The sequence below is a fragment of the Miscanthus floridulus genome, chromosome 5, assembly GCF_019320115.1.
Source record: "Miscanthus floridulus cultivar M001 chromosome 5, ASM1932011v1, whole genome shotgun sequence".
In the NCBI taxonomy this organism is placed as follows: Eukaryota; Viridiplantae; Streptophyta; class Magnoliopsida; order Poales; family Poaceae; genus Miscanthus; species Miscanthus floridulus.
In genome coordinates this window covers 137157270-137182277 of record NC_089584.1, presented here as the reverse complement: position 1 = coordinate 137182277, position 25008 = coordinate 137157270, and the positions used below count along the sequence as shown (strand labels likewise).

Genomic DNA, 25008 nt, shown 5'->3' with positions numbered 1-25008 from the left:
CCCAAGGGCATAGAGGCGTGTTCACCCACTAACCTGCAGGCTGCAGGGCCGGCCGAAGCAGCGCCGAGCCCGAGCTGGCAGCCAGCCTTGAGCCTTGTGCGTCCGACGAGGCCCATCTGTCAGCACCTCAGAAAAGAGGCAAACAGAACGTGCCTTTTTTCTTTCCCAAAAAGCCCCCCGGAAATATTCTTCGACGATGTTTAGCGGGTGAATTTTGGATTTTGGGCTACTGTAGCACTTTCGTTTTTATTTAGCAATTAGTGTTTAATTATAGTCTAATTAGACTCAAAACGCTCGTCTCGTGATCTTTAACTAAACTGTGTAATTAATTTGTTTTCACCTACATTTAATGTTCTGTGTATATACCGTAAAATTCGATGTGATGGACTGTAGCACTTTTTTGGATTTTGGTCCAGCAACTAAACACGGGCTCACTCCCATCCCACACTCGCAGTGGGAAAATTCGCCCACGCGTTGCGTCACATCGCGCCGCACGCCGGCTACGAGTATCCAGCAGCGCAGCGGCGCTCCAGCCTCCATCCAGGCTTCCCAGCATCCGGGCCGGTGAATTACAGCGACTGCGGTGAGGCGACCGTTGCGGTGCCGTGCATTAAACTACCCTGCCGCCCCCTGTCCCCCCGCCCCCGCCCCCGCTCCACGCCGCGGCAGCGACCGCCGCCGGCACCCGCACCAGCACCCGCGCGGCACGGCGTCCGGTGGGCTGGACTGAGTCGAGCGCTTGAGCTGAGCCGGCCGCGCGCGCGGGGGCGATCGTGTCGCCTCCGGCCTCCTCCAGGTGGGTGGATCCGTCCCCGTCCTCGCTTCGGCTTTCTCGCCCGAGTTGCTGCTCGTTGCCGCGTCTTATCCTCGTTTGGCGGCGTGATCTGCGCCTCGGCGTTAACAAAGCTGTGATCTTTCGCAGGAGCTTGATCTGATCGGGCGGCCCTCCTGCGCGACGGTGTATTCTCCGCTTCTCTCTTTTTTTTAATAATTTCCAGCAAATCCCCACACGTCGGATTTGACTGAAGAATCGGTTTTCTTCATCTCGCGTTGAAGTAGATTCGGTCAAAATTCAGGCCGACCGCCGACGAGGGGAATTTTTTTGGTCTGGTTTGGATCCGAAAGGCTGTGCATTGGCTACGACAACTGGTGGGAAGCGGTTGGGTTGGTCATTAAATCGCTGCTGCTAAAGTTTCTGCTCCCTGAGCTCAGTTGGATCGGAGGGTTTTAGTTCAGTGTATACCCATCCTAAAACAGGGCGAGTTAGGCCGTGAATTGTTGGCGTGTGCTGTTTGATCCCAATTGCATAAAAAAATCGATTTTGGGGCTACAAGAGAGTAACAACAAGGAGGCTCGGTCAGCTCGTTCTTCTTGTTGTCCACCTGTTCGGCGAGTGCTTGAGGAAGAAGACGACTTGCTCAGCTCGTTCTTTCGTTGTTGATCGAATCAAAAGACTAGGGAAATGGGGGTAATGTCACAGCGGGTTCTGCCCGCCTGCAGCAGCCTTTGCTACTTCTGCCCCTCTCTGCGGGCGCGCTCCCGGCAGCCTGTCAAGCGGTACAAGAAGATCATAGCAGACATCTACCAGCTGCCACCGGTATGTCAAATTCTGCAGTGCGTTTTGCATTTCAGTCATTTTCTCAATCCTAGTTGTATTCTGCAATTGGGGGTGTGGTCAAACTGTGAGGGAATTGGATGACAATTGAAGTTTTGATGATGTTTTAGGATGGAGAGCCAAATGATAGAAGGATTGGGAAGCTCTGTGATTATGTCTCGAGAAATCCAACACGCATACCAAAGGTAACACACTCAACATCCTCCTCTTTTTTCGTAGAATGGAAATACTCAACCATTGCAGATGTTCCCAGTAGTTAGGACTGAACTCAAGGCAGTGAAAAATCGAATGCAACAGTGCAAGCACAACGGACTCCCCCCCGGAAATGATCTTGAGTTGAACTGAATAATCACCACAATGGAAAAGCTGATGCATTTGTTCTGTACTTAATGCTAAATTGCTAACATGTCAAGAAATGAAAGGATGAGCTTGGTGAAACCATGATCTATGGTCAGACACTCACACTTGCGTCTTGTTTGTGCAGATCACAGAGTATCTTGAGCAGAGATTCTATAAAGATCTGAGGCACGAGAATTTTACGTTGGCCAAAGTTGTGCCATGCATCTATAGGAAACTTCTTTGTTCATGCAAGGAGCTCAGGTAAGCGTTAAAGTTCTGTTCTGCCAATGATGCATTCATAACCACCCCTTGCTCCTGTGCTTATCATAATTATTCCTAACTCAGGCCATTGCTAGCCACAAGCTCATTAAGCACCATTTGCACTCTTCTTGATATGAAAGCACATGATGATCTACAGGTTCTGGGTTGTCTTATGCTTGTTGACTTCCTCAATGGCCAGGTTGTTTACATAACTTGCAACAATTTACTTTTACTGGTAGATGTTCCCATATATTTAATTTAATTTGATATGTTTTGTAGGTTGACAGCACACATATGTTTAATTTGGAAGGTCTCATACCCAAACTTTGCAAAATTGGTCAACAATTAAGGGAAGATGATGAAGGGCTCCGTCTTCGATCTGCAGCTCTTCAGGCTCTTGCTTCTATGGTAAGACATTTTTTTTCAAAATTGTTCCTATGAATGGTATAAGGTCTTCATTGCAGATATATTGCGTTGACTACATTGTTATAATTTGAAGATTTTTAGGTCCAATATGTATATTACATTTAGTCTCTAAGATTTAGTTTTCCTTGTTGCTTTGCATTGAGGATCCTTTTTTCTAGCAAAACATATCATCACAGTAATATAGCATAATCAAGTAGGATAAAAGGAAAACATTGCTTTTGTTTTGTTCCGTTGACAGCCCGCGTCTTATATTTACTCGTGTCAATATTCTTCTTCATGTCTAAATTACCCAGTATGCCTTGTGCCTAATATTCTTTTTGCCTTGTGTGCACCATCTAACCGTGCCATCTCTTGTAATCAGGTCCAATACATGGGTGACCACTCACACATTTCAATGGAACTTGATGAAGTAAGTCTTTGTTACTCTTATATTGTACTAGGTGCATAATTAATTTATTCATGGTTATCTCTTCTTAACTTGATGAAGTAAGTTTTATTGCTTTTTATATTGCTACAAGATAGCTGGATAACTTCTAGCAGATGTTCTTGAACTTTCTTATCTGCATCTTGGAAATGAAATATGAATGAGCGCATTTACTCTGTACTAGAATTCTTTTTTTTTTTGGAAAACGCAGGAGAGCTGCGTTTCATTGTATTAGAGAGACTACTAGAATTCTGAAAATTGTAGATCTAGACTAGTTAATATAGAAAGGAGTACAGAACTAATATTAATTAATGGGTGCTGAAAAACAATACTTTATCAACTATAAATTCAAGCAGCATTGCTGAAACTAGGAGCACTTTGCCCTAAATTCTGAATTATTCTTGAACACAGGTTGTCTCAGGTGATCATAAACTGTCATGAGGCTAATCAAACACTCTCAATAAAAGAGGTAGTCAGATTTCAAGATGATGATGATTTGGTCATTAATGGGAACTTGGCTGTGTTACCAGTGTCTGGACAAAATAGTGCCAAAGTGGCATCTGATACAATGTGAGCCCTCCTGCCAGTGTAATGCCCCCATTTCTAGAGCCTTGTGCATCTTTCTTCACTGCTATAATGGCTTAATGTGTCAGCAGGTCTGCATCTGAAAATCCAGCACAATGGGCAAGGGTTTGCTTGCGAAATATGGCTAATATTGCCAAGGAGGCCACAACTGTGCGGCGTATTCTTGATCCTGTTTTCCGCCTTTTTGACAGCCACGACTATTGGTCTCCTGAAAGTGGGATTGCCCTTTCTGTTCTGCAAGAAATGCAGAAACTGATGGACAAATCAGGTGCAGCAATTTTCACCCATGTAATTTCTTTTTCTCCTTTCCCCCATTTCATTATGCCTTTCAATTGCCAGCGTTCAACAGCAAAGAAATTGAATACTCTATTAACATCCTTTTCCCCCTTATATTGCCAGGGCAATATGGTCATTTGTTGTTATCTTTCACTATAAAGCACATAGATCATAAAAGTATTGCCAAGAATTCTGTCAAGCAAATAAATATTGTAAAAGTTGCTTCACATCTTGCAAGGCATGCAAAGTTGAAGGCATCAGTGACAATAGCAAGTGCAATCAGTGACTTAATAAAGCACTTGCGCAAATGTATGCATTTTGCTATTGAAGCATCTAATGCACATGCTGATGATGACAAGTGGCACAGTGCACTTTATGTGGCCTTGGAGGAGTGCCTAGTGCAGTTGACAGAAAAGGTTATCATATTACTTTGGTTCATTATTACTAACTAAACCTTTCTCTAGTTGTTGAGATCTTTAAGTTGTTCAAATCACTTCATAGGTTGGGGATGTTGGTCCTATTCTTGACATGGTTGGGGTAATGCTTGAGAATCTCTCTCATACTGCTACAATCGCAAGAACAACAATTTCATCTGTTTATCGCACATCACAAATAGCAGCGTCTGTCTACAAGTCATCATACCATCAGAAGGCAAGTGCCTGGCATGCCAACTACTGCATGAGAAGTAATTTCTGCTTTAAAAATATTAATGGATATTCCTTGTGCATATCTCAGGCATTTCCTGAAGCTTTATTTCACCAGCTTCTGTTAGCAATGTTGCACCCAGACAATAAGACGAGGATTGGTTCACATCGTGTTCTATCCACCATTGTAGCACCTTCATTGCTGTGTCCATGGTCGGGCATGAGCTTTCCTATCCCAATGAAGGGTGATGATTCGCAGAACTTGCATTTGTTGGTTCTCTCAGCTTTCTCTTCCGAGGCCATAATCAATGAAACACGGACCAAAAACAAGATCCAAGCATCCTTGCAGGCAAACAACAAATCAGAAGCTATAGTTGATGCTGAGAATGGATACGCACAGACAGAACCAGATAAAAGGAAGTATCCAGGGAGCCCATGTCTGAATGAGCATTATGCATTTAATGATGAAGTATGAAATCCAGCCGCCATATGTACTTCTCTTGCTTTGTGGGCTTTTAAGTGCCCTAGTGATTTTTCATCTTATTTTCTTCCATCCATGCAGAACCTAAAATTCATGAAGTTGAACAACCACCAGATTGTTCTCCTCCTTTCAACTATTTGGAGTCAAGCATCTCTGAATGATAACTCACCTGCAAATTTTGAAGCAATGGGCCTTGCCTACAGCATTGCTTTATTATGTTCAAAATCAAAAGTAAGTCAAGGTTCAAGATACATTATTATTGCTATCCCATAGCCAAGGCAAACCACAAACCTATCAAATAGCACATGTCTGGGATTTTTTTAGCTTAGATGCTACTTTGTTCTAAGTTTTTCGTTCTAAGTTTTTTTTTTCAAAGAAACCATTTCGTTCTTAGTTTCTTGTAATGATGTCAAGCATATGTAACTAAGATCTGTGAGCTTGGATGCTACTGTTTTGTTCTGAAGGAAGCCCTTAAATAATTACAGAGCAGAGAAAGAGAAAGATTCTCGCTGTTTGTGTTAAGCTGTCCTTTGTTCCATTAGGCATTTTTTATTGCATAGACACTTTTGCATATGTTATTATGTGGAGAGCATGAAGTACCCTTATAGATTTCCTGTCTAATTGGGTCCTGCGATATCATCATGTTCTTTAGACCTGTGTAACCGCTGAAATTTTTGTTGCAGAGCTCCAGTCATGTGGCACTAGTTCGCTGTTTCCAGTTGGCGTTCTCTCTCAGGAGAAAGTCTCTTAGCCATGAAAGTATGTTCCTTCACTTTTTGCTTTGTTCCCTTTTCCACTTTTACACAAGTAAATGATGTCTTAATACAATGATATGCAGCTCTCCTGTGTATTTGAGAAAAAAAGCATAAGTAAATGATGATTCAAGAACTTATAACCTGCTGTTCTCTTATTTTACTTTACCATATCAAATATCATATCTATTGCAGCTAAGTTTACTGCTGATTTCACTTACCCTTTTCACTGTAAATAAAGGTGATTTGCAGCCATCTCGTAGAAGGTGTCTGTATATGATGGCATCAGCGATGCTCATCTTTTCAGCAAAATATGCTGATCTTCACCAGATAATTCCTCTTGTGAAAGCCGCAGCACCAGAGAAAATGGTTTGTTGATTCCCATGTTTCTTTGCTAACCGTTGTAGCATTGTGTGCACCTGTCTGTGGACGCAGTTTGTCTAGTAATGTTCGAGTTTGCACTTACGCTTTTGTTGATTTTGCAGGGTGACCCTCATCTTTGCTTGATGGATGACTGCCAACTTGTTAATACCTCTGCAGAGTCATCTAACAGTGAGATGGTTTATGGTTCTGAGGAAGATGAAAGTGATGCACTGGCCTTTCTTTCAGCCATAAACAAGCATGACACGGAACTAATAGAAACCGTGATGTGCCACTTTAAGGAGAAGTTTGAAAATTTACCAGAGGTGTGGGTTTAGCTCTTGTTAGTATTTTTATTTATTTGTCTCGAACCAATAACTTAATAGATAACCGATTGTCTTTACCTGTGATCTTCAGAAGTTTAATGGGATAGAAGAACAACTTCTTCAAGAGTTTTCTCTGGATGATTCATTTCCTCTTGGTGCCCCACTATTCATGGAGACGCCACACTCTTGTTTAGTGTATGCAGAAAAGGATGAACAATGTTTTGATGAGGTAGCTACTGATCCTTCACAAAATAGTTGATCCTGTGTTACAATGTTAGTATTGACAATTGCAGTATTGCTGTTGTAACCTGTTCTTTTTGTCTGCTCATCTCCTGTCCACAGGATACTGTTCCTTCTGAGCTGGACGACGACGACATCATCTTTGAGCATAGTGGATCTCAATCTGACAGGAAAACATCAGGTTCCATGGCCTCGTCAGATGTTCTAACTGTCAATCAACTAATAGAATCTGTATGTGCCCTTATCTACTGACCTCCACACCTATATTAGCTTTAGACCATGTGCCATCATGTTTTTACGTGGTGCTGTTTGCCATGCAGGTTCATGAGACTGCAAGGCAAGTTGCTAATGTTCCAGTTTCCGCCAACCCTGTACCATACGACCAAATGAAGAGTCAGTGTGAAGCCCTGGTCATGGAAAAAGCAACAGAAGATGTCTGTTCTCTTGAGCTTCAAGCACTCGAGGACTGACTCGCATGGTTCAGCCGGTGTGGATGGGCTCGAAACGAATGAGGTATGTATGTCCTTGTCTGTGAAATCTACCGACTGATGTTTCATTCAGATTCCATATCTTTTCCTTCTTGTGGAAAATATTATTCAGATCTTAGCTAACTGTCCTCACTTGTCACGCGCTGCAGCCTTCTTTGCGATCTGAGCCAGAGTTGAGGAAGGGTCGCATGCGCCGTTGCGATTCAGCATCCAGCGAATCTGACTGTTCGTTCAGGCTGCCACCTGCTAGCCCATACGACAAGTTCCTGAAAGCGGCTGGACGGTAGCTTGGTCCAGTTGTGGCAACTTGGCGAAGTCTGTATACATGAGAGTTCATTACAAGTCATTCCTCGGTACCCTCTCATTCTCGGAGTCTAATTCTTTCAAGTGTATATATTTACATTCCTCGACAAGGTGTATAAAGTTCTGTTACTGTTGGAGGCTTTAGAATAAACCGAAATGTGTAGGTAATCGCGCCTGCTCATATTCACACAAGTATTTGTTCATTTATTGGTCGTGAAAGGAATATTTTTTACCAAAATCTTGCCGTTTCTCTGTTAAAGAATGAATTGGTAATGGCATTTTTTTTATTGAACGAACTGACGGTGACACTATCTGTTTCTATTGATATAGTAGAAATTACAAGCAAATAGCCCTAAGAGATTATTACAAGAAAAACGATAGAGCAACAGGGATCCCAAAGGATCACCACAATAGAAAACAACAAACTAGCAACAAAAAGAGAACAGCTAAAGCAACTAAAGGCAGCAGACGGTTGGGGATTGCGACCTCAACACGTGACGCACAACCACACTTCACCACAAGTCTTTGCCATATCTTACATTCTTCACACTTCACCACAAGTCTTTGCCATATCTTACATTCTTACCTCGTTGTAGCTGTACACGATTACACCGCTCCGCCACATTAGCGCTCCACATCCCTATTAGATGGTTGCCACACTACACCACGCATCACCCATCTCGTTGACAAAGCCACCAGTCGAAAAGTCATCGTCATTGCTTGTGCCGTTGTTGCCTATGATGTTCTTCGTCTTGTCAGCCATTGCTATGCCACAGGGTTCGTTTGCGCTGCCAGAAGACGTCCCACGCTGGACTAACCCTTGCAAAATAAGGCTAGCCGCCATAATTCGCTGGAAGCCGCATGCCGATAGAATGGGTAATGGCATTATCCACTGTGGACAATCCATCTCTATATACTAATCCTGCTTCCAAAAGCGGGCTAACCATCGTGCCACGTCGCCCGTTAAGCCGCAAGCCGTCGGATTGAGCAATCAGGCGATCTGGACCGTCTGATTGCGGGTCGGTTCGGGCGCGGACCCATCCGTCGCCCGTTAAGCTGTAGAACCGGGCACTCGCGAATCGTGGCCTCCGCGAGGCCAGTACCGAGTACCGACGTCTCCGCCGCCTCCTCCGGCTTCCGCTCCCGCGCGCCCACCGTACGCGCGCTGCCGCGCCGGCGCGAGAGGGGCCCGCCCCCGGTCCTAGCATGGTCGTGTCCCCTCCCCCCTCCCCCTGTGGGTGACGCGCGCCACCGCGCCGCATCCGCCGCTACCGAGTGTCGACGCCTCCCCCGACGCGGCCCCGGCGGTGGCCGGCCCCTGCCGCGGGCGCAGACGCATCTCCCTGGCACGGCCGGCTCCCGGCAGTGGCCCTGGGCGACTGCTCCATCTCCACGTCGTCGTCACCAACTTCCTCCACAAGCCCCTCAAGTCATTCGCCAGGTGCTTCAAGCCCAAGCGGCGGGGAGGCAAACAATCCCCGCCGCTCCACTGGGATCACAGCAATGGCGCCACCCCGCAGCAGCAACTGGAGCTCCTGCTCTGCATTGCGTTCGACGCCTTCGCCGACAACCTGCACTTGCTGGAGGCTGCCTGCAGGCAGAAAGGTGAAGAATTTGGTTTGGCTACCCGACAGCTCGAGCAATTTGTGGTTCTCAGGAAGATAATCGATGGGAAGAGGGCCGATTTCGATGGGTTCCTTTCCAACCTGGGCTTTGCAAAGGTTGGGGCACCGCCGCCACGAGCAAGGATCATGGGTGGTGCGTCCCTGTCCCTGCACCAGCACCAGCACCAGTAAGCGACCAGGAGGATGGTGGTGGAATTGGGGACAGCGAGGCAGTGGACAATGCTAGTGGTACACAGCAGCCAGCACAAATATTGCCTGCCCGGCTGCTTAACATTCCTTTGTCAAATGTGGAGCGTCTGCGGTCTACGCTGTCGGCAGTTTCACTGACAGAACTTATTGAATTAGTCCCGCAGCTGGTGAGTAGATCATCGACATCGGCAGATGCACATCCTGACAAGAAGAAGCTTTTCTCAGTGCAAGACTTCTTCAGATATGCAGAAATTGAAGGTAACATCATTTTTCATTTTCGAACAGAGAGGTGTCCTCATTTCAGTATGTAGGCTCATGGTCTGCAATTGCCAATCATGCATCGATTTTACCATATGGCACCAGTCGGGGGAATCACCAAATTAGATCAGTGACCGTCAGTCCTTTGTAGAAGGCTGAAATGCCAGTTTTTATGTCGAAGTTCTTGTATTGTGCACAATTTAATCACTAGACTTATTCAAATATGCAGATTCTAAAATCTGTACTGATGTTATCCATTATTGTACCATTGTATCTAGAAAATTTAGGTGACTACTATCAAAGATATTACTATCAGACATTTTAATTGATCCATCTGTTATTTTTCCTGTTAGTACACTTTTGGTCAAGCAACGGTCTATATCCATCATAGGATTTTCAAACTATGGCTCTAATCGGTGCCTCAGCAATTCAGCATTCTGCATAACATAGTGATACTTATGAAAAGGTTGCTCTTTTTATGTATTAGCTGGATCATAAGGTGATATTTGTAGCTGATGTTCTGCTGCTGCAGGAAAGCGATTCTTTGAAGGGTTAGACAGAGATGGTGATGGCCAAGTCACTCTAGAAGATCTCGAAATTGCAATGAGGAAGAGGCGGTTACCAAGGAGGTATGCTAGAGAATTGTTCCGCCATACGAGAAGGAACTTCTTTTCGAAATCAATTGGGTGGAAGCAATTTTTATCCTTGATGGAACAGAAGGAGGCAACCATTCTCCGAGCATATACCACATTGTGTTTGAGCAAGTCTGGAACACTTCACAAGAATCAAATTTTGACTTCCTCGAAAGGTGCTGGACTTCCGGCCAATGAAGATAATGCCATTGTCATGCTACGGTATCTAAATTCTGATTCAGAAGCATCAACCTCATATGGCCATTTTCGGAACTTCATGCTTCTACTTCCGTCAGAACGCCTTGAGGATGATCCTCGGTATGTCTGATGTATCCTGTTACAAGAAACTTGTGCTTGAATTGGCTTTAGTGAATTGTGACTCTGCAACTATCACCAATTCTGACTATCTTTCAACATTATATGGTGCTCTCTTTTCCATCTTACCTTTTCTTCACTTACAAATGCATTCAGGAACATCTGGTTTGAAGCTGCTACTGTTGTTGCTGTTCCCCCACCTATAGAAATATCCACAGGAAGTGTTTTGAGGTCTGCTTTAGCTAGAGGTCTTGCAAGTCCGCTCTCTACCTCTCTGCTGCATCCTATTGATTCAATGAAGGTACAGTACCATGCTTGTTTATACTGTTTTAGTTCAAACAAGTGATTCAATAAAGCACATTTTAATTAGGAGCTCTGTGTGTATAGATATTCCTTTATTATGACTATGATTGCCCATCACAAATCAATAAGCATGTGGTTTGCCAAGGCATTATCTGTAACCTCATGGATTAGTTGCAACAAATGGAAGCTTTGGCCTACACTTATGCCTAGACTATAAAAACCTTTTGACAATTGAGGAAGGCTTCAGCAAGACGATGGCCAGAGAGACACCAAGGACGACGAAGATGCGCTCGAGGTCAAATACTGGGCCTGCACGGCAAGCCCGCACAGCACTTTCTAGTGTTATCCCCATACCGGTTTCGCTTCATTAAACTTCATCTAATTCGTGAGCCTTTCAATAACCCTCAGGTTGATCCTATGGCCCTATTCGTATATCTTATAATCCGTCTTTTTCAGCTTGTTTTTTCAGTCGGAACAGTGTTTTTCTCTCACAACGAATCAACCGGAACAGTGTTTCGGCTTGTTTTTTCAGCGAAGGGAACGGGGCCTATATATCATTGTGATGAGTGTCAAATCTTAAAAAGCTAGCGAATTGTGATGTCAATTATCAAAATCTGAATTGTGATGTCAATTATAAAAATCTCTTGTCGGCGAGTTGATCCTTTTTCTAGGGGTTAATGCAAAAGGCTATACTTCCTCCATCCCAAATTATAAGACATTTGACTTTTTTACACCAAGTTTGATCACTCGTCTTATTCAAAAATTTGTGCAAAATATCATTTTTTTTGTCGTAGCTTGCTTTATTAATAAAGTTCTTCAAGAATGACTTAAATTTGACTTTAAGAGTGGTCAAATTTGAGATAAAAAAAAGTCACCCATCTTATAATTTGGGAGGTGAATATAAAGGAAGGCAGGGCCCGACCTTTTCTTTTGAAAAATGGGGCAACCTGCAGCCGTCAGATCCGAACTGTGCGGTCCGATTGAGGAATATGGATCAGTCAAGGAGCTCCATCTCCACCAGCCGACCCCGCCGCCGCGGCGACCGGCGATCTCACCACGACCATAGCGTCTCCGCTCCGGTCCCCGCCAACCCGCTTCGTCTGAGGCCAGACCGCCTCCATGCCCGCCGACCAGAGCACTCGCGCGTTTCCCCATCCCCAAAGCCTCCGCACTCAAACAAGAAGGATAAAAGGAGACGGGATGGATGAGGCGCGGCGGTCGCCGCGGCATCCGATCGCTCTACAACGCTACAGCTTCCGTGGCGGCGAACTTGTTCTGCTGCTGACTGCGGATTGAGCTAGTGATGAACACCTTGTATGCGTAACGCGGCACTCCGCTCCCACATATGATTTGAGATTAGGCAGGAGGTCGCGCCTTTCGGCAACTTTGCATATAATGAAGCAAAATCGCTGATTTTTTTCTTAGCTATTTTGGAGGCAGAATGATGAGCAGCCAATGTGTTGATTTGGGAATTGGGATTCAGAAACCTCAGGCACTCGGAAGTAGGTGAAGGCAATCAAATCAGAACTTCGTAATGCTCCTTGGGCAATTTACACGGTATTAATGTTTCACATCACGGGTTTGCTCAATTTTGAATGCTCTTTTATAGATTTTCATCACTTCAGTCTTGCAGCGGCTGGCTGGGCTGATCTAGGATTATTTACTCCTAGTTGGTCTGGCTGGTTTGATGTGAGAGAAAAATATTGTTCCAGCTTATAATCCACGATCATATACGATCGTTTATGGCATGCCGAACAGGCTGTTGGTCTGCATCAAAGAAAAAGGGGAAATGCTAGCGCACGAATGTCTGATGGGGATGAATTCCATCGGACGCCCGCTCGCACGTCTGACAAGTCCATCCCGACGCCTGACCCGCCCATATCCCCATCCATTCACCTCGCCCCCGTAGGCGCCCCCATCCCCATCTGTTCGCCCCACCCTCAGCCCGCACGCGCACCCCCGCCCGTCGTGCCCCCGACCGTCGGCCACCGGCTCGCCGCGCCCTATTCCCCGGTGCCCCCTGACTCTTCGAACAGCAGGAAACACGTGCAACATGAAACACTTGAATGCAACATACGTTTGAAACAGATGAAAACATCGAATATACACTTGCAAAATATGTATGAAATATATGCAACATCCAGATAGAACACTTGCAACTTGCAACATGAAAACACTTGCTGCAACAGAAGACTGAAACAAATGAAATATTTTGGAACATACTGTTGGTGTGAAAATATATGCACCATCCATATCAAAACGCTTGCAACATACGTATGGAAACGAATGAAACAGTTTGAATAAATACTTGCAACATGCCTCTGAAACGCTTGCAACATCCCCCGATCTACTTTTGCAACATGCCTCTGAAACGTCTGAAATAATTGAAACATATATTTGCAACATAGGGGGAGAGGTCTGGGCCGTTTGATTCCAACTAACTGGGTGGGAGCTAGCGGCGAGCGGCTGTGCGCGAGCACCACTCAACACTAGCACCAGTGGCGCGCGCGAGCACCACCACCACCAGCGCCACCGGCACCCAGCTTGGCTCGGCGGCGACAGTGGGGGAGGGACGAGGAGCGCCATGGCCCCCGGGGTGGAGGGAGCTCGGTCGCCGGGGTGGGGGAGAGCCATCCACTCCCCGGCAATACCGTCGCGCCACCTCCGTAGATCTCGCTGGAGTTGTGTGGATCTCGCTGGGATACGGGAGAGGGTCGCCGGATCTTTGGGCATTTGGGGCTCCTGGTGAGGACGCCAGGGTGGGGGAGGACGTCGGGCGTGGGTGCGTTGTGGCAGGGGATGAGGAGCGTAGAAGGGTAAGGATGGAGATGAGGACGCTAAGGGACTTTTTTTAATATACATGCGGGCGGGAGCAAGCGGTGGGGTGGAAAAACTGTCCGATGTTTGTGCGGTCCATCGAATGCACAACAAGTTGCATTTCCGAAAAAAAGCTACTATGCCAGGGCTCGTTACTTCAGTTTTTTGGAGCTGGTTCTACCCCTGATGGTTTAATTACTCATAGGGTAGCTGATGCCATGACACTACTATGTCACATGGTGTAGTGTAATGATATTGGGATAAGATAAACAACTATGGACTGAATGTTATTTCGATCTTTCCCTACAAAAGTTTTGGCTCTATCGTTTTTAGGAAATTTCCACGTCTTGTTTACAATTTAATTTATAGTAGCTTACATAAATGCTAAAAGTAAAAAAAAAAGTTCACTTGTTACCACAATCCTTGTCATGGTGGCTAGAAAGTTGAAGCTGTGTACTTGTGCTATACAAGTCCTGACACTCTTTACTGAAACATAATCATAATCTTAAGTTCAGAACTTCCTTAATGTTTTTTTTTCACATACATGCCTCGGCACGTTGTTTCACTAAGAGGAGAACTTCCTTAATGTTATGCTGTGCAAGTAAATCTTCCTATGTTTCCTTTGTACATCCAAAATAGATGACAGCAGAGGACGCTAGGTTCACGTCCAAGGAGCAGGGTTCTGAGTTTATCAACAATAATGTTGAGCTGATGATTTTTCGAAGGTTCCAAGGTTCCATTTACTCAATCTCTATTTGTTTGTCTTACTCAATCCTCAATTTGGACTAAGATAAAACTCAAAGAAACTAAAAGCTAAAACAAAGTAGTACTTCTAAATCATAAAGGATGAATATTTACTTGCCCAGTTGTGTCTCAATATGACTATTGCAGGATAACCAAGCTTGTACTCGTATGCTATTTCTATTAGAAGTAAAGAAAAATCAGAACAAAAAGAACAGGGTCTTGAAGGTGTCGAACATATGGGCAATCCCTTGGTGTATGCTTTTCGCGGACGATGTAGTGCTAGTTGATGAAAGCCGGACAGGAGTAAATAAAAAACTGGAGTTATGGCGGGAGACTTTGGAGTCCAAAGGTTTTAGACTTAGTAGAACTAAAACTGAGTATATGAGATGTGACTTCGGCACTACTACTCGGGAGGAGGAAGATGTTAGTTTGGAAGGTCAAGTAGTGCTTAGGAAGGATACCTTTCAATATTTAGGATCAATGCTACAAAGGGACGGGGATATTGATGAAGATGTTAGCCATAGAATCAAAGCAGGGTGGATGAAGTGGCGGCAAGCGTCTGGTGTCCTATGTGACAAAAGGGTACCACAGAAGCTAAAAGGCAAGTTTTATAGGACGGCGATTAGACCTGCTATGTTGTATGGTGCAGAATGTTGGCCTACGAAAAGACGACATATTCAACAGCTAAGTGTCGCGAAAATGCGTATGTTGCGTTGGATTTGCGGTCATACAAGAAGGGATCGAGTTCGGAACGATGATATACGTGAGAGATTAGGGGTAGCGCCAATTGAAGAAAAGCTTGTCCAACACCGGTTGAGATGGTTTGGACATGTGCAACGGAGACCTCCAGATGCACCGGTGCGTAGTGGAATCTTAAGTCAGGATAGTAACGTGAAGAGAGGCAGAGGAAGACCGAAGTTGACTTGGGTAGAGGCAATAAAAGGAGACTTGAAATGATGGAATATACCCAAAGACTTAGCCTTAGATAGGAGTGCTTGGAAGACAGCTATTCACGTGCCTGAACCTTGATTGCTTTTGTTGGGTTTCAACTCTAGCCTACCCCAACTTATTTGGGATTTAAAGGCTTTGTTGTTGTTGTTGTTGATTGGACAAGTGCATAAAGATACTTCCAGAGAAACAGTGCCGAAACCATCTCGGATAAGCTTGCCAAATCAAAACTTTTTGCTTTTTCAGTATGAGTTGTCTTTTGCCTCCACGCCTATAAATAGCCTTTCAAAGGTCAGAATTCATGAGTACTTGACCTTAACAAAAGCTGAGAAGACGGTCACAGATCATACTTCTTTGCCATTGCAATGGAAAATAATTATGCATGCCCACCACCGAGCAAGGGAAACCTGATCACAGTCTTGAGTATCGATGGTGGTGGGGTTAAGGGTATCATCCCTGCTACCTTCCTTGCATTCCTTGAGTCTAAACTTCAGGTAAATTCTACATGTTTACTGTATATATAGCTTAGCAGTTTTTCTCACACCGTCACTATTATCGACATAACATAGTTTTGATCACCGGACACCGGAAGTTGAAATTTTATCTGCTTAGGTAACTGACATCTTCTCTATGCACACATGCAAGTTTGAGGGCTTGGCCTATGCACTATGTACTTGGCATCCAGACCAACCTCCGTCTTCAGGAAATCCACCACGCGACTCACCCTGCCATCTGAAAAATTCAGAACTTCTGGCAACCTGCGTATGGCAATGCCCAGCTCAGCCTCAGAGCATCCAAGCGCCTTCTTCAAGAAATCTGACCTAGCATTTATCTTCCCAGGACTTATGTTGTAGACGGCCACAATGGCATACTTGAACATTGCTGAACTGCGTGGCACACCAAGCATGTCGGCACACGCCACAATTTCCTTGAAACGGCCTGTCTCCAATGCCAATATGCGCGGGGCGCGCAAAAGGAGCTTGGCAATATCAGAATCAGTTAGGCCAGACTGTCGCAGGAATACCATATTGGGTTTGACAACACGCTCGAGATTTTGAGTGAGCAGGTACATGCTCCTGCTGAGGGTGGTGTGTAAATTGTCGTAGGAGCCCAACAAAGAGAGGTAGAATGCGAGCCGGGGAACCAATCTGGGGAAGACTAAGATGGTGGGGGCGATGGAAATGAGGCGGGAGATCTGCGGTGGGGAAAGGCCGACGTCGCGGAGCTGGGCGATGCAGGGGGTTAGGGTTATGTCCACCTTGGAGCAGAGGACCCTCGGGTCCCTGGAGATTGCGGCGGCGACCTCGGCTTTGGAGACGCCGATTCCGGCGAGGAAGGCCCGGACGGTGTCAGGATTGTCGGGCGACTTGAGACTGGGCAGGTACCTAGAGGCCCTGCGGGCTTTCTCTGGCGTCAAGCCGCAGCTGGTGGTGAGGTAGTCCTCGACGACGAACTGAGAGGCGGGAGTGGTGCTGAAGAGAAAGAAGCGGTGGAGGGGGAGGGAAGATGCGGCGGGGAGAGGCGAGGCGGCGCGGACAGCGGGAAGGAGGTGGCCTCCGAGGCGGAGCATCGCTATTCGCCGGCGCCGTGTGGGTGCGGCGGCCAACGCTGTGGTCTGCGGCTCTCCTCCGGCCAATGGTGGTAGACGGAAGACGTTTCGGTTTTGTTACTGGGCCGGCCCAATCACCAAACTACAAAGTCCAGCCCAACTACGACTTCACTACTGCTCCGTATTAGTTTGTCAGGCACTCAGGCCGATGAAAATTTGGCAATGACCATAGTAGTACGAAGGCAACTCTGGGTAGGATGCGGGCGACCAAAAATATGGGCAGCATACCTGAATTTGGCTCAGGTTGTTTTGCGGTTAGACATCAGTATGTTACAGAGCAATTTCACAGTGCCATCCAAGTTGTTGCTCCGGCGATCAAATATTCAGCCTTTTCACTTGTTGGTTTCAGCCAGGGCTTATCAACCAGTCAATAGTGTTTTCCTCTCACAACAAACCAGCACCGGCCGGACTTATCAGCCCAGAAACAACAAACGAACATGCTCATTATATACTTATGTCTATGTTCATTTATTTCTTGCAGGACCGCAACATACCAATAGGGGCTGTGCCAGCCGACCTCTCAACGGAGAAGAGGCTTCAAGGTCTGGTTAAGATTGGAGAAAACCTTCTGCATAAGCCACTAAGCAAGGATGATTATAAGATCAACTACGTCGAGACAATGCCGAAAGATAGCCGTAATCTGACCTATGCTGCTATGCTCACACGGTTTGCAAAGCTCCTTTCTGATGAGAGGAAGCTTAGGCTTCAGAACATGGAACTGGATGCCGGTCATAGCAAATCATGAAACTTAAGGTCTTCTGAACGCATACTCCATCCGTCTTAGGAGCTGGTGTATATTACTATCAGTTGTTGACCTGTTGTGTCATGTGTGTATTTCAAGTTGTGAATGTGTAAATGGTAATTGGCGAAGTGATATGGTTGCTTGGAGCCCTGTAAATGGACAAAATGTAATGCCCTGGCGTCTGGTTGTCTAGCTGTGTGTAATGTGGGTGTGGAACTTTTTTATGGTATGGTGAGTTGGTGTATCTGCATCTTAGGCAGTGAATAATACATTGCTTGTATACTAAAAATAAAGTTTATTATGTGACTGTTCAGCAGTCCAGGCAGCTCTGTAATCTATTTCTTTGAATGCCAGACTGTTTATTATTATCCTTTTTTTTAGAAAAAAAAATCTAGGTAGTTTGCAGAGGAATTGCATAGCGTGTCCTACAGTTTTACGTTGTAATACATTTCCTTTTATAAAACCAGAGTACACGGTAAGAATTATTGGCTTCGAACCATGGTACCCAACCTATCAGAGCAACGGCCATTTAGGTATTTAGGTTCCTCTCCCAAACTATCTTTTTCAGATTTGCTAAATGGCAACCGCATGTTTTGGAGCTTCAAAACATGCGGATTCTTGGCCGTTGGATGCTGGACGGACAGCTGACATGCTGATGCTGCACGGATCCGCCAAGGCTCCAACGACGGCTGCAGTCGGCGCCGGCCGGGGCATTGGACGCGCTTCTGGGACTTCAGCGCCCGCGTGGAGGACCAGGCTGCTTCACTAGAGATCACGTGGCCCAAAAGGCCCACGGCGAAGATTTTGTGAAGATTTTTTTTTCTTTTCAAATTTGTGAAGAATTTATGAAGAATTTGACATATATTTTCCTGATGTCTGGAATCCATAGAAATAATTTAAATTATTTTTTGAAAAAATGGCATATATTTCTGTTATTTCCAAATTACATCACTCTATCCAATAAATTACACTGAAAAAATCATTGTAAATACAGTAATAAGGCGATGTAAATATAACTATAAGACAGGGTAAGTGCATGAAAAAAATCTGGTTGTTTAGAGGGGGCTAAAACAACCAGTTGCTAGCTAGACAGATTCATCTTTTTCCTTATAATATGTATTTATTAAATTGCACTTTCAATATATAAATTGATTATTTTTTTCCTTTCAATATATGTCTGCAGCTAAAACAACTATGGTTGTCCATGCTTCTCCTTTCCTGTTTAGGAGGCTTTATTTTGGCCATATGCCAAGCTTGTACTTCTATCAGCTGGCTCTCCGATCCTAGTCGCGTATGTACTCACATCCATCCAGCTACTCCTTTTCAGAACACCCTGTACTTCTCAATGATGCAGTACTCTGTACTCCTAGTCCTAACTATATATCATAATCACTTATTCTATTAGTAAACACTGCTTTTATCTTTCAATATACGTTTTCGGCTAAAACTATGATTGTGCATGCGTCTCCTTTCCTGTTAGGAGGCTTCATTTTGGCCATATATGCCAAGCTTCTACATCTACCAGCTGGCTCTCCTAGTCACGTACTCACATCCATCCAGCCACATCTTTTTAGGCCCTGTTTGGTTGGGCTGTGGCTGTAGGAAAAAGCTGCTGTGGGCTGTGAGCTGTGGAAAAGCTGCTGTGGGCTGTGAGCTGTAGAAAAGCTGAAAGCTGTTTAGTTAAACAAGTATAAAATATACCTTTTATCTTTATCTCTCTTGAAACAACTATGGAAGAGCTTTTTATTCCACCAATTTCGAAAAGCAGAAAGCCAAAAGCTAAAAGCAGGGTCAAACCAGCTTTCAAAAATGAACTACGGAAAAGCAGCTGCTTCTGAAAAAGCGCCCTCCAAAAGCAGCCCCTTTGGTTGGACTTTTGGCTTTTGGGGCCAAAAGCCAAAGCCAAAAGCCCAACCAAACAGGGCCTTAGGAACACGCTGTCCTCAATGATGCAGTACTCTTAGTCCTAACCATATATTCTAAGAACTTATTTGTTTTAGCAAACTGCCACTGTACTTGCTGCACATATAACATGCCGGCACATCGTTATAGTTATGCACGCTCGTTAGGGAAATATCTTGGCTTGCACGTCACAGACTCATCACAATGTATATATATATCTTATATCATCGTGCAAGTGCACCATCACCTATCTATCTTCCAATCGTTACACCTAACCACAGCTGGCTGGAGTTCGACACTCACCGGAACGAAGCCAAGTGCTTAGCACATACGTATAGGAAGCGTATTCATTGGTTGCTAGCTAGCATGCACTATGTACCGGCTCTAATAACAACGGCTGCTGCTGCTCAACAACTTGCCCTGTTTGGTTCGCTACTGTTAATAGTTAGCTGGTTAATGGTTTATGACTAACATTAGTTATACATTAATTGGCTAGCTAATTATTAGCTTGGTGTTATTCAGATCAAGATTGTGGATGCACCGGTATTTTTCAGTATAATACTCTTCCTCTTTTATGTGCTATTAGCAATCCATTAGCTGGGTTGGAGCAGTCAGTGCCATAGTTATTAGCTAAGGGGTTGTTTGGCACAGGTCTAAAGTGCTTTGGCTCCTCCTCCGAGTGCACTATAGTGACCACTGTAGTAAAAAGTTCTTTTCTCTATCTTCTCCAAAACAACAAGGGCCTAGGAGGAGCCAGGATTTGTCGCTCATCCAACTCCAGCTTCCCTGGTTAATGTAGCGTAGAGTCGGAGGCAGGGGAGCCCTGCTAAAGACGCATGTTGCAATCGTTTTTTATTTGGATATTGTTTTCACTCATATGTTGCAATAATATGTTCCAAATATTTTCAGTTGTTTTAGTTTTATGTTGCAGTAAGTGTTTTTTATGTTGCAATTGTTTTATCTGGATGTTGCATATGTTTCACACATATGTTGCAAGCGTATGTCCTAAAATGTTTCAAATGTATGTTACATTGAGTGTTTCAAGTTGCAAGTGCAGACCGCTGGCGTTGGCTTCTATGAGGGCGAGCAGGGCCAAGCCGCGGCCACCGACGCGTGGAGGAGGTGTAGGCCGCCACCGGCGGTGTGGGGTGGAGGCACAGGCCGCGCGGTGTTGCTGTGGAAGAGGCGGGGTGTAACACCCCAAAATCATTTACTAAAACATGTCATGAGCATCATGTTTATGTGTTAATGCATGTGATAGAATGTGTATATAAATTTCTTGTAACTTAAAATGACTAATAAAAATGTTAAACGAAAGTTGATTTAGTAGTTCATGTATATTGAGTAGGGTTTAAAACTAATTTTTATTAAGCAAAAATGCTATAGAACATATGTGTGATACTTAAATAAAGCTTGAAGTACAAACTTTGTAGATGATAGTGAAGTATTTGCTGTCAAAAAATGATATTACTAGCTAATATTTCTACTAGCCTAGAAATTACAAATTGAAATCAAGCTCAGCTCAAAAACTTAGAAAATTTCCAAGTCTGTCAACATCTAGACATTACTATGTTTAGCAAATTATTTTGAGAGATTGGGTTAAGGGGTGGTGTAGTGTTATGGCTCGATTTGGTAGTCTCATATGCCATCTTAAGCATGGTGAAGATGGTTTGGCTCCTGAAGCAACTGTTTAGTTGTTTTGGACGGTTTAAAATTCGTGCACGACTCGTCTCGGGCTGGTTGGCCGCGTGGGCGCGGTCACCATGCTCGGGCGCTCGGCGTCGCCGCGTTGGTCGCGCGTGCGCGCGCTACCGCGCCCGGCCGGACGTGGCTACCTCTGGCCTGGCTATGGCTCGGCTACCGCTGGCCCGCCACGCAGAGCTGTTGCCGTCCCACGCCACGACGAAGCCACTGCCGGCGCTATCACCTCACTGTCGTGTCCGCACACTGCTGCCGCGCTGCCGATCCGCCTCGCACCGCGATGCTGCCGCTGCCGTCGCATCGTCGTCGCGTCCGTGCCTGTCCGTTGTACCCTCTGCGTCGCTACCAGCCTAGATCGAGGCCGCCACTATTGCGCGCACGTGGCCATCATGTCCAGTATTTACGCCCAAACAACACGATATTTGCGACTTGCACTTTTTGCTCTAGCTCGATGCTTTGCTGATTCCTTGAGGCTTCTTCACTGCATGAGGATTCATTGGACATGTTTTCCATAGACTCGAGCTCATATGCATCATCGCATTTGGATTTTTCGTATAACTCAACAAGTCTAGTCCAAATGAGATGAGCACTCTCCGGAAGTGGTTGTTCATTGAAAATAACCTCATCTAGAACCTCTGCACTCAATGTACTCAATATGACATTAATTGCTTGAGCATTGAGTTGCACACATATCTCTTCCTTTTTTGGAATATTTTTGTAGTTGCTCCAATCAACTACCGGAAGAGGTATACTTGCATCCATAATATGCTCAACAAAAGGACTAATAGCCCTAAAACATTGAGTACATGAATTGACCAAGCTTGAAAGTTTGAACCATCATTTTGGAGAAGCACCGGCTTTGACTCGTTAGGCGTCGACATCCTTTTCTCACGGCGGTGAAGCTTTTAGTGAGTCCTGACTCCGATACCAATTGAAAGAATCGAGGATGCCGCCTAGAGGGGGGTGAATAGGTGTTTCTAAAAATTCTTGGCAACTCCTAATCAGAGAAATAAACCCCTCACGAGTCAGCTAACAGAGTAAACAAGGTATGTGTAAGGTATCTAGGATCTAAAACTTTGCACCATAAAGGTTAGAAATGAGATTGAATAAAAACAACATAGACCACAAATACCGAACGTGTCCGGTATCAATACCAGATGCGTCTGGTATACACAGGTTCTTCCCGATCAGCTCTCAACTTGATCCTTTTTAATTTCTCCTTTCACACTAAGCTGCTGGCACTTAGTAGTAACCTGTTCACAAGCTCAAGCAACACAAGTGGATCACAAATACTCAATGAAAAGAGAGATCGAGACACACGATGTGTTTTATCGAAGTTTGGCCTCCATCGAGATCTACTCTCCGTTGAGGGGGCTACGAGCGACCCAGCAAAGGTCAGCTCTAGAGGACTACGAAGGCCACTCTAGTCGAAGTCTTTTCCAACTTCTTTTTCCTCCTTCCACTAGTTTTATTTCTTCCCTTGCGGCGGTAGAATCTAACCGTTACAAACTTTTCGAGGCACACCACAATGTCTTGGGTGCTCTCCAACGACGCCTAGCCGTCTAGGACCGAAGAGTCCAAGAGTAACAAATGCAAATCACGAGATTAACAATATTCACAAGTGCTCAAGGGTGGCTTACTCTCAAATTTGAATCTCTCTTAACCCACAAGATGGATTTTATAAGATTGAATCAATCACTCACTAAGAGAGTGTTGGAGAGTGTTCTCAAGGCTCAAAAATGTGTGAGAGAGTCAGCAGAATCAGTAGCCTCCAAAGATGAAGGCTAAGGAGTATTTATAGCTTCTTTGAAAAACTAGTCGTTATGTGACCGTTGGGCAATACCGGACACGTCCGGTATCAAGGCCATACAGCCCCAACGGTCACTTTGTCAGTGACGCGCGAGACGTCGAAACTCCCGACGAGCAAAGCCGAGACAACAAAGGAATTGTTGTGACTAGGCAATATTGCCAGACCAGCAGAAAACAAGTTAGCTCTTTTGTCTCTCAAACACTCAGATCTCACATGGGTTGGCTTGAGCACTTATAAATGATTATCTATCAACATGATGCATCACTCTTGATAGTACGACATACCTATTAACTCAAGATCAAATGAAAATGGGGTTTGAAGCGTTTGAGTTGAATTTCCTTGAACAGAAATGCCATAGCCTTCAATCTTCATCAAGTGAGGGTGTTAACATGTTGATTTTGATTTTATCCTTGAGCATTGCCATCTTGAGCATTTGACTTGATTCTATTCAATATATGACAGTTGGCTTCAAAGATATCAAGTCATCCCTTTATAAAGTCATCTAGGATTTGATTCTTCACTTCAATATGACCAACATGATTTGATTGGTGCCTTGACTAAATGCAAGTACTTCTTTTTTCACCCTAACTAAGTTCCTTGGTCGCCAAGCCGTCGCTTGTCCTTCACCCTTGCTTAGTACCTCGAAGCCTTTTCTTGCTATCTTCATCATCTCAAGATATCTAATCACACTTGGTGTCGAATCATTCATTAAGTTCATTTGTATACTTGTCTTTCATATAGCAAGTTTAAGACCATTCCATATGCAATCCTTCTTGTCTCATTAATTATTTTTCAACATACCTGTTTCATATGAGTTATCGAAATCCCACAATAAATAAGCCATACATGAATTATATTTGCATTGCCATCTTGTGTTTGATCTAGATTGTTTCCAACAATACATCATTTTGGCTTTCATTAAATATATGTGAGATAACATATTTCCTATCCACACTTAGCAAACGGGTTAGACATTTAATCATGTTTTCATTCAATCATCCAAAATCCACTAAAAGGCTAGATGCACTTTCAAGCCGGCGGTTCGGATGCGAGCACGTGAAACGGAGCTGGCGTGGGCGGCGCGCAAATCTGAGCGAACGGGGCGGAGGAGCCGTGGGCGTCCGGACAGACGCAGGCATCCGGACATCCAGGCGCTAGTGCTGTCGATCTTCGTTCTGTACGCTTGAACTTATCAGCCCTGCTTATCAGCCATAGTACAGTACTTTTCTCTCACAACAAAATAACATTAGCTGGCTTATCAGCCGGAGAAATCCTAAACCATCAGCCGAACTACATCGTTATTATTGGTGATACCTCTTGATGTGATAATTGGTGCACGTTTGTGGGGGATCCCGTTGCAGCTGCACAGTCGTCGTACTCGTACCATCTGGATTGGCGATCCCAGCAACAGTGTCACCTTAGTCCTTACCCGACAAAGACCGGCCGTACAATACAAGAATTCGAAAGTTTTTTTTGATGGGAGTGAGAAGCAGCACTTGTAATAAGTGTTGGTTTTGGAGAGCTGAAATTGGGCGTCGTGATGGATGGACATCAGGACATGGACCTAGCTAGCTAATAACGGCCGGCCTGCACTACGGTGGCAGTGTGCTTAAAAGAAGCAGAAGGCTTTAGGGAGTTGCTGGCCTCGAGTCCCGCTTCGATCGATCGACAAGGGGAAAAGGGGGACAACCGATAGAACACGACGCGATCGACTTGTCGCCAACGCCAAGATGTGTGTGAAGATAGCCTAGAGCATCGTGAAATCATCAGCCGCGCCTGCGCATTCTGAGTACGGCGCTGTGCCTGCTGTGCGCCGCGGAAGAACGCAATGATCGAGGGTCGGGTCGGTCATAATTAGTCGTTAGATTTGGTAATGGTGCAGGATTAGTTGTT

At 44.9% G+C, this 25008-nt stretch overlaps 2 protein-coding genes and 2 pseudogenes across 2 annotated transcripts; 3 read left to right on the top strand and 1 right to left on the bottom strand.

Moving 5' to 3' along the window:
• Positions 1-461: 461 nt before the first annotated feature.
• On the top strand, positions 462-3300 carry LOC136455439 (protein SEMI-ROLLED LEAF 2-like). The gene is made up of 8 exons (XM_066455463.1): positions 462-796; positions 923-1597; positions 1726-1800; positions 2100-2215; positions 2300-2414; positions 2495-2623; positions 3003-3050; positions 3277-3300. The coding sequence occupies exons 2-8, from the start codon at positions 1463-1465 to the stop codon at positions 3298-3300; spliced, it is 642 nt and encodes a 213-aa protein (XP_066311560.1). The 5' UTR covers positions 462-796; positions 923-1462.
• A 203-nt stretch (positions 3301-3503) lies between these two features.
• On the top strand, positions 3504-7805 carry LOC136453779 (protein SEMI-ROLLED LEAF 2-like; annotated as a pseudogene).
• Positions 7806-8381: 576 nt separating this feature from the next.
• Positions 8382-10890, top strand: LOC136455438 (uncharacterized; annotated as a pseudogene).
• A 5089-nt stretch (positions 10891-15979) lies between these two features.
• On the bottom strand, positions 15980-16921 carry LOC136455437 (transcription termination factor MTERF4, chloroplastic-like). The gene has a single exon (XM_066455462.1). The coding sequence runs from the start codon at positions 16919-16921 to the stop codon at positions 15980-15982; it is 942 nt and encodes a 313-aa protein (XP_066311559.1).
• Positions 16922-25008: the final 8087 nt, after the last annotated feature.

Excerpts from the sequence above, each read along its gene's own strand:
- LOC136455437 (XM_066455462.1), bottom strand. The coding sequence starts at position 16,921 with ATGCTCCGCCTCGGAGGCCACCTCCTTCCCGCTGTCCGCGCCGCCTCG.
- LOC136455439 (XM_066455463.1), top strand. The coding sequence starts at position 1,463 with ATGGGGGTAATGTCACAGCGGGTTCTGCCCGCCTGCAGCAGCCTTTGC. Across the intron at positions 1,801-2,099 it reads ATCCAACACGCATACCAAAG|ATCACAGAGTATCTTGAGCA; the intron begins GTAACACACTCA and ends TTGTTTGTGCAG. Across the intron at positions 2,415-2,494 it reads TTGACTTCCTCAATGGCCAG|GTTGACAGCACACATATGTT; the intron begins GTTGTTTACATA and ends TATGTTTTGTAG.